Source organism: Phocoena phocoena, chromosome 4 (genome assembly GCF_963924675.1).
Source record: "Phocoena phocoena chromosome 4, mPhoPho1.1, whole genome shotgun sequence".
Taxonomy (NCBI): Eukaryota; Metazoa; Chordata; class Mammalia; order Artiodactyla; family Phocoenidae; genus Phocoena; species Phocoena phocoena.
Genome location: NC_089222.1, coordinates 89,953,396 through 89,962,808, shown reverse-complemented (window position 1 = coordinate 89,962,808; position 9,413 = coordinate 89,953,396). Strand labels below are relative to the sequence as shown.

The 9,413-nt window shown below is 44.4% G+C and overlaps 1 protein-coding gene across 1 annotated transcript; it reads right to left on the bottom strand.

Annotated features, from left to right (window-relative positions):
- Positions 1 to 2,506: 2,506 nt before the first annotated feature.
- Positions 2,507 to 5,672, bottom strand: LOC136122038 (inosine-5'-monophosphate dehydrogenase 1-like). The gene is given in 4 exon segments (XM_065875867.1): positions 2,507 to 2,667; positions 2,670 to 3,529; positions 3,839 to 4,262; positions 5,567 to 5,672. Coding segments are annotated over 4 exon segments (1,551 nt in total).
- Between the last annotated feature and the right edge of the window lie 3,741 nt (positions 5,673 to 9,413).

Sequence of the window (9,413 nt, the reverse complement as noted above, 5' to 3'; positions counted from 1 at the left end):
TTGCTTTGCTGTGCAACAGAAACTAACATGGTATTGTGAAGCAATTATACTCCTATAAAGATCTATTAAAAAAAAAAAAAAAGAATGGTCACTTGGTGTTCCCTCTGCAAAGTGAGGGTTTTAGGTTTTTAGGAGAATGTTTAATGGTCCAGGATTTGCCAGTCCCTGTGGAAGTCCTTTTATGTTCATGTTTGCAAAAGAGCTGCTGACCTCTTGCATAATTAGAGTTCTTTATCTTCTACTGTTTTTAACTTGGACAGTTTGTAAATAATTTAGTGCTACTTTCTCCAAAGGTTATATCCTTTCCCAAGTTTATTTCCATGGTGGTCTTATTTAATCCTTATTAAGAAGAGAGAACTCACTGGTATCCATTGCAGGGATGAGTTAATTAAGGCAAAGAGGATATGCAAGTATTTCCAGATTTACTCATAGTCTGACCCTCTTTTCCTTTTGTATTTAACAAATACAGCTATTAAATCATATATATATATACACACACACATATATCCAAGTTAGTGTATTATATTTCTTTTTATTTTAAGCTTTGTTTTGTTTTTCATTTCCAGGTGCGTTTTCAAAGTAACCTCTCATTTTGTCATAAAGTCATTCACTTTTGTAATTAGTCATTATGCAATGGTGCTTGTCCTGTTTATGTCTCACTTTTTATAATTTACCAAGGGATTTCCAGCTAACTAAACCTCAGTCAGCTCATTTTATGGTTTAGGAAAAATGCAGATTTCATCTAATTGGTGAACCAATGTCTGTTTATTAGATAACCTCATGAAGTGCAGAATCTAAGGAATAACTTTTTTAACCCAGAGACTTGCCAGTTTGAATAAAAATGCTTCTATGGGCATTTGGAAATAAAATGCAACTTTGGCTTGGTAATTGTAGCTTGACAGATCAGTTACTAAATTCCAGCACACAGGGAATTCTAAAGGTGAATTGTCAACTTGCTACAAGGTTTTCAACCAGGGTCCATAACAGGTGTATGCAAGTCCACAAATGTCAGGATTTGGCAGATATTGCTTGATAAGATTGTATTGGGAGACTTCCCTGGTGGTGCAGTGGTTAAGAATCCACCTTCCAATGCAGGGGACGTGGGTTCGATCCCTGGTCGGGGAACTAAGATCCAACATGCTGTAGGGCAACTAAGCCCACGCACCGCAGCTACTGAGCTTGCGTGCCACGACTAGAGAGAAGCCTGTGCACTGCAACGAAAGATCCCACATACCGCAATGAAGATCCCGCTTGCTGCAACTAAGACCTGTTGCAGCCAAATAAATAAATAAAATTAAAAAAAAAAAGAATGACAGATGATGTTTAAAAACAAGATTGTATTGGGTTTTGAAAGACTGGGTAAAAATACGTGATAATATATAGTTCTGGCGTTTCCCAGTGGTTGCTAGACCTATGTGTACAAAATTATCTTTACTAACTTAATAAATAAAAATACATTTGACCCTTGAACAATGTGGGTGTGAGAGGGACCGACCCCTTGTGCAGTCGAAAATCCATATATAACTTGACTCCCCCAAAACTTGACTACTAATAGCCAACTGTTGACCGGAAGCCTTACTGATAAACAGTCTGTGAACACATGTTTTGTATGTTACATGTATTATATACAGTATTCTTACAATAAAGTAAGCTAGAGAGAAGGAAATGTTATTAAGAAAATTATAAGGAATAGAAAATGCCCTTACTGTACTGTACTGTATTTAGCGATACCATAGGTTTATGTCATCTGTTTACAAGATGAATCATCTGTTAGTACCTACCTCATTATTATTTTTTTTTGTGGAGGCATTGAAACCTCTTGACTTATTCAGATTATTTAACATACAGTGATGCAACTGTGACCCCAAAGTGTGCAAAGTTAAAGCCTTCAACTGCAGCTGAGAGGAGAGGACAGGAACGGTACACCTGGGCACGGGAGTGAATCAGGGCCAGGGATGGGGTGGCCTGAGGAGCAGGGCCTGGATAGTCCAGGGCCAGGGGAAGGGGGCAGAGACCTTCCTCTGGCCTAGGTCAGGAACCCAGAAGTGCCACATGGCTGAGGGGCCAGCAGCCCAGGAAGGGGCCAGAGGCAGGGCCAGGAGAGCACCATTTCTGGGGTGGGGCTAGGGAGGGAGGTGCCCTATAGGAGAAGCCGGGGGGAGCCACCTGTCCCAGGGGTGGGAGCCGGGCTGGAGCAGGCTGCAATGAGAAAGACCTGAGGCAGGCGCAGGGCTTGAGAGCCCAGGCTGGCTGGGTTCAGGGGAACTGAAGAAGGAGGAACCTGGGGGGGCTCCCAGGGCAGCCCGGCCTGGGAGCAGTCCTGAACCTGTGGCGGAAGCCCAGAGAGGGGCCACAGAGCCTCAGGGCCTCCCCTCCTCTCTCCCTGGAAAGGTGCTGGGGAACCAGTAGTGCAAATCTGTGGACGACTCAGTTATGGAGGGAGGCTGTGCCCAAAGAGGGACCCTGGGACACAAGCCCTCTGCCGCCTTGGCCTCCACCACCGTCCTCAGTACAGACACTTCTCGTAAGAGTGCAGGCCGTGGACACCACCCTTCATCTGAGCTGACATGGCCTGCTTCTCAAACTTGAGCTCTCCTGAGTACATGGACCTCAGGACAGACAGGCTACGGGCACCAAAATCGTGGCAGCCATGCTGGATCCCACTGTGAGGTAGGGCACGAACTTCTGAATGGAGCCTTTGTCCTGGATGGAGCGCGCGATGCCCTGGGTGACCTTCACCTTATCTCCCTCGCTGAAGTAGCGCTTCTGGCTGCTGCTGCTCTTCTCCATGGCGTCCAGCGAGCTCATGCCCCGGTACTTCTTGAGCCTCACGCCATCCGAGAAGAAGTACTCTCCAGGGACCTCCGTGGTGGTGGCGAGCAGGGAGCCCATCATCACTGTGGAAGCTCCAGGGGCCAGGGCCTTGATCACATGCTCCACGGTCTGGATGCCACCATCGGCTATGACTGGCACCCCGAAGCGCCGGGTGTTCTCAGCCACCTTGTACGTGTCAGTGCCCTGGGGCCGACGACAGGCCATCACTTCTTCTTGGGTGATGCAGATGGAGCCACAGCCCATGCCCACACGCAGCCCATCCACACCAGCGTCAATCAGGTTCTTGGCCTGAGCTGCTGTCACATTTCCCCCAGTCACCCGGAGGTGGGGGTACTTCTGCTTGATGTGGTGCACCATGGCGATCTGATACACAGAGTCCCCTTGGGATGAGTTCAGCACTATGACGTTGGCACTCGCCTGGGTGAGCAGGTCCAGGTGGTATTTGTCATCCTCATGGGTACCCATGGCCGCCCCACACAGCAGCTGCTTGTGGGGATCCTTGGAGGCCAGAGGGTAGTCCTGGTTCTTCTTCATGTCAGTGCGGGCAGTGATGGCCACTAGCTCGTCTTGATCATTGACGACGGGCAGCTTCCCTTTCTTGCTGTGCTGCGGGATCTCATTTGCCTCTTTCAGTGTCATACCCACTAGAGCCACCACCAGCTCATTCCACGGTGTCATCACCTCACCGAGGAGGGTAGTGTCATACCCACTAGAGCCACCACCAGCTCATTCCACGGTGTCATCACCTCACCGAGGAGGGTAGTGTCATACCCACTAGAGCCACCACCAGCTCATTCCACGGTGTCATCACCTCACCGAGGAGGGTAGTGTCATACCCACTAGAGCCACCACCAGCTCATTCCACGGTGTCATCACCTCACCGAGGAGGGTAGTGTCATACCCACTAGAGCCACCACCAGCTCATTCCACGGTGTCATCACCTCACTGAGGAGGGTAGTGTCATACCCACTAGAGCCACCACCAGCTCATTCCACGGTGTCATCACCTCACCGAGGAGGGTGTGTGGTCCTTCTCGGTGAGGGAGTCGATGTCTTGGGAGGTGACGATGCCCACCAGCTTGCTGGTGCCCGTCTCAGTGATGGGGATGCCGGAGAAGCCATGCTGGATCTTGGCCTCCAGTGCCTCGCCCACGATGTGTGAGGGACTCAGCACCACAGGTGTGATGAAGCTCTGTTCAAACTTCTTGACCTTCTGGACCTCGTTGGCCTGGAACTCTGGAGTGCAGTTGTGGTGAATGAAACCGATACTACCCATCAGAGCCATGGCGATGGTCATGTCAGCCTCTGTCACAGTGTCCATGGGGGAGGAGTTGAGTGGCGTCTTCAGCATGATCTTCCAAGTCAGGGCTGAAATCAGGTCCACCTCATCAGCTGTGAAGTCTATGAATCCTCGGAGAATCAGGAAATCTCTGGGAAGAGAGGAAAGTGAATATTACTGGGTGAGGAGGGGTTCCTGAAAAGGGAAGGGTCTGCCACTCCAGGGGAAGCATCACAGGGGGTGGGGAGAGGACTGAACCATCCTCATGCCGCCTGCTAGCATCTTGTCGACTGTAGCTCCCATTATTGTCTTAAATGGTACAAAAAACTGTAGATGTTATATGTACTGCTAACGCTAGACATCAGAAATGAAATAAATTGGAATTGCCCGGTGGTCGAGTGGTCAGGACTCCGAGCTTCCACTGCAAGGGGCACTTTTTTGATCCCTGGTCGGGGAACTAAGATTAGGCATGCTGTGTGGCACGACCAAAAAAAAAAAACAATGAAAATAAAATAATGTGAAAAAGAAATTCATATTTATTTACAGGTATAATGATTCTTGCATTGATAACGAAGAAGCAGCTATATGATTGCTTTATGGTAGCCTAGTAATTTACACAGTTGCTTCATGGTAGCCTAGCACATACACTAATGAATTAATAATCTGTAAGTGTTTATGTGTATAAGTTTTGATAAATTTTAACTTTTTAATAATGGATATGTGTATATTTTATGGCAGTAAATGATAAAATAGGCTAGTTCCTACATATATTTTATGCATTTGTGACATACTTAATTTTTCGATATTTTAGGCTATATAGTTTGTCTATGAATTTTTTTCAAATTGTCTCAAATCTCCAAGAAATTTTCCAATATATTTATTGAAAAAAATCTGTATATAAGTAAACCCATGCTGTTCAAACCTGGGTTGTTCAAGGTTCAGCTGTATTTGGGAGGAAGTGAGATTTATCAGAAACAAAGTTGATTTGCCTCCTCTAGATGCTGAGTTGATATGGAACGATTTAGCTCTGTGTGTGTGTGTGTGTGTATGTGTGTGTGTATGTATGCACCATGTCTTATTTCTCTCATTTATAAAATTCTGGCTACTTTTATGTTTTAATGTAGCATGGTGTGGAAGAGAGCTGTACAATCGAATTTTCTATGATGATAGTAGCCACTAGGCTCCTGTGGCTATTGAACTGTGGCTAATGCAAATGAGTAACAGAATTTTAAATTAAATTAAATGTTAATTAGTTTAAATCTGAATAGCCATCTGTGACTAATGGCTACTGTATTGGACAGTGCCGTTTTAGGCACTGACATACCAGCAGTGCTCCCAATACAGTGAGAACTGCTAGGTTAACATGTATTGTAGGGGAATGGCTACTAAACACTGCTATTTCAGGTGTGAAACAACAAAATTCTCTGCTCTCTTACCCCAAGATAAATATTACCTGTATCATTGACTTGATTAGTATCATGTGTTGTATCAACTCTTTCATTTTCTGTCTTTTCTCTGTAAGAATGGCTAGCCTTGACTTCACTGTATTTCTTCTTCATTTAGCCCATGTTTATTGAGCACCTGTTATGTCTCGGTGCTGGGTATGCAACGGTGAATAAGAATGATCAGGTCCCTGTTCCCACAGGGAAGGGCTAGCTTGTCTACTCCCTAATCTCAATCTTCCCCCTCCCCATGTCCCCAGCATCTGGGATAGTAACAACTGGACATACTGCTAAATGAACAAATAAAAGAATATTTCTGGATTATTCCTTTGAGATTCATTGTTTCTAGACTGTATGAGGAAGTTAATTGATCTTTTATGCTTCTACTGTCCTTTAGATTCTTCCTTTGTTCACTTTTTCCCTTCAACCAGTTGAGTGCTTTGGTAGGGCAGCCTTGTCCAAATTGAAGTTGCTGAAAATAAATAGGATTATCCTTCCATCATGCTATTTTTTTCTTCTTTACCTCTTGGTCTTTTTTTCTTATTTTCCACATTAAATTTGAGATAAGAGTTGAGGAAGGGGACAGATGGCCAAGCAGAGGACTCATGGGCAGGGTTGTGAGGTGTACAACTCCAGTCCTTCTATCTCTAATTTACTCTCTTTTCCCTTCAAGCCATGGATACATGACTGACTTTTCCCTTCATGTTCTTTCTATTAGAAGACTGTTTCCCAATATTCCCAACACTTGCCTCTTTCTACTCTAAAAAATTGCCTCACTTTCCTTTGAAGGACAGGTCAACATAAAAGAAAACTAAAAGTCAACCTTGAGGTCATTCATTATAGTTTACGTTCTTTTTTTTTTTTTTTGCGTTACGCGGGCCTCTCACTGCTGCGGCCTCTCCCATTGCGGAGCACAGGCTCCGGACGCGCAGGCTCAGCGGCCATGGCTCACCGGACCCAGCCGCTCCGCGGCATATGGGATCTTCCCGGACCGGGGCACGACTCCGTGTCCCCTGCATCGGCAGGCGGATTCTCAACCACTGCAAGGCCCCTAAAGTTTACATTCTTGATTGACCTCATACTCTTAAAACATTCCTCTAATCAACTTAACATTTTTAGTAAATGCCCTATAGGAGTTTTCTTCTGTACTTTTTTGACTTTGTGGTGATTATCAATGTAGATATTTAACAAGATCTGCAGGAAATCTATATTGGTTCCAATAGGAGCACCTTTATTTTGTTTGGAAGAACAATTGTTCTGTGGTGGTCAAATATACTCAAAATAACTATACCATCAAAAGTCAATCTCGGGCTTCCCTGGTGGCGCAGTGGTTGAGAGTCCACCTGCCGATGCAGGGGATACGGGTTCGTGCCCCGGTCTGGGAAGGTCCCACATGCCGCAGAGCGACTGGGCCCGTGAGCCATGGCCGCTGAGCCTGCGCGTCCGGAGCCTGTGCTCCGCAACGGGAGAGGCCACAACAGTGAGGGGCCCGCGAACCCAAAAAAAAAAAAAAAAAGTCAATCTCGATTCCATTTAAAAATCAAATTTGAAACTGCAATCACACTTTTAATAACCTCACTCCAGAGGCTCTGTATTTTTTCGTGAGCATGGGGATCTGTCCAGGAGGTCGATCTGCTTACTGCATACCTGGTTTTGAATTGTTCATAGGATTAGGAGGCTTTCAGTCATGTGCCAGAAAGCTAAATGCTTTCTTTCCTATTGCTTCTGTAACAAAGTATCCCAAACTCAGTGGTTTAAAGCAACACGCATTTATTCTCTTACAGTTTGGGAGGTCAGATGTCCAAAAATTAATCTTGGGCTAAAATCAAGGCATCAGGAGGCTTGCGTTCCTTCTGGATGCTCTTGGGGAGAATTGGTTTTATTGTCTTTTCTAGCTTCTAAAGGCTGACCACATTCCTTGGCTTGTGGCCCTGCATCAATCCTACCTCTGCCTCTGTTGTCATATCTCCTCTCTGATCCTGACCCTCCTGCCTTCCTCTTAAAAAGCCTTTGTGATTATGTTGGGCCCACGTGCATAATCCAGGATAATCTCCCACTGTCGAGATGTTTAACTTAATCACATCTGAAAAATCACTTTTATCGTGTAAAGCAACATATTCACAGGGATTAGGATGTGGGCATCCTTGGGAACCCATATTATGTTAACCATATCAACTCTAACTTAAAAAAAGAAAGGGCACATTTGCTGCAGAGCCTCATTTGTTCTTTTGACATGTCCCCATCCTTTTTTTTTTTTTTTTTTTTGTCCCCAACCTTTTTTAAGCACTTCCTTACCTTTTGGGTAGCCATGACTCTTGATATCAGAGTTGTGTAAACGTTCTTTATTTTTTTTTTTTAGTTTTTTGGCTGCACCCCGTGGCTTGTGAGATGTTAGTTCCCCAACCAGAGACTGAACCTGGGCCTGGCAGTGAAAGTGCCGAGTCCTAACCACTGGACCACCAGGGAATTCCCAAGGTTCTTTAAATCACTAAGAGTGGCTGAAGGAACTGCAAACTTGGGTGCTAAGGTGCAAATTCAAACTAAGAAGGCTCTTGTTACTGATTTTCACCTTGTATTTAATGCAGACATTAGGAGAACATTTCTTTTGCTAAAGGACAGCTGCTTTTCCTTCTACAACTCCAAACTCTACATACTTCTTTTTAAATTTTTAAGTCTCAGCCTCATAGTCACTCAATCTCTTCCGATCCAAGTGGATGAAAGATACAGTGTCCCTTGTTTCCTTTCTCTCCCTCATCTTCCACATCCAATCTCTCAGAAATTTCTTTAATTTTTGCCTCCAAAATATCTATTGAATTTGGTCTATTCCTCCCATCCCTGCTGCCACCATCCTTGTCCAAGTGCCCATGATCTCTCAGCAGAACTTCTAGAATAGTCTCCCAAAAGGCCTCTCTGCTTCCATAGTTGTCTATCTCCAATCCATTTCCAAAGAACAAGTATAGTGATTAAAAATTTAATATATGTATGTATGTGTACATATCTAAAACTTTATATCTGGATGTGTGAATCTAGTTATGTCACTTCCCAACTTAAAACATTTTCCGAAGGTTTACTTTGTACTTAGGGGAAAAAAAAATCTGAATCCTTTATAATAAACTACAGACTCCCTGCTTACCTCTTCAACCTTATCTCCTCGTTCCTTGACTACCATGTGCCTATCAACCTGGACATCTTTAATGTTTCAGAGATGCCCAGCTGTAATCCACACTGGGGACATCTGTTTGTACAGGTGACTCTCTTTTCCTGAAGCTCTTTTACTTTCTGTTTTCAATGACTAACTCCTTTCCATCCCTTCAGTTTCAGTTCAAGTGATACCTGATCAGCACCACTTTCTAATACTTTCATTTGTGTTAAGTCCCCACTTTTCTGTCACTGAAATTCCCCCCACGGAAATTTTTACAGTTTGAAAATTTATATTTATTTATTAGTTATCTTGACTATTCTTTCTCTTTCTCATTGGCTTGTAAACTCTGAGAGGAGGGTACCACGTTTATTTTATTCCCAGAATGACTGGTGCTTAGCATGGTCCCTTGCATATGATAATTATTCAAGAAATATTTGTTAAAAAAATGAATTAAATATAGAATAAATATTTGGGTAACTGGTAAAATATCTTTTTAGGACTTTATTTTCGTGAGTTGAGAATCACAGTGTTCAAGCAAGATGTGTTGCTAACTGGGAGAGTGAGAAACCAGTTTAAAGGTATACAATGTAGTTCAAGGTACTTTTTTTTGCAGTACGCGGGCCTCTCACTGTTGTGGCCTCTCCCGTTGTGGAGCACAGGCTCCGGACACGCAGGCTCAGTGGCCATAGCTCATGGGCCCAGCCGCTCTGCAGCAT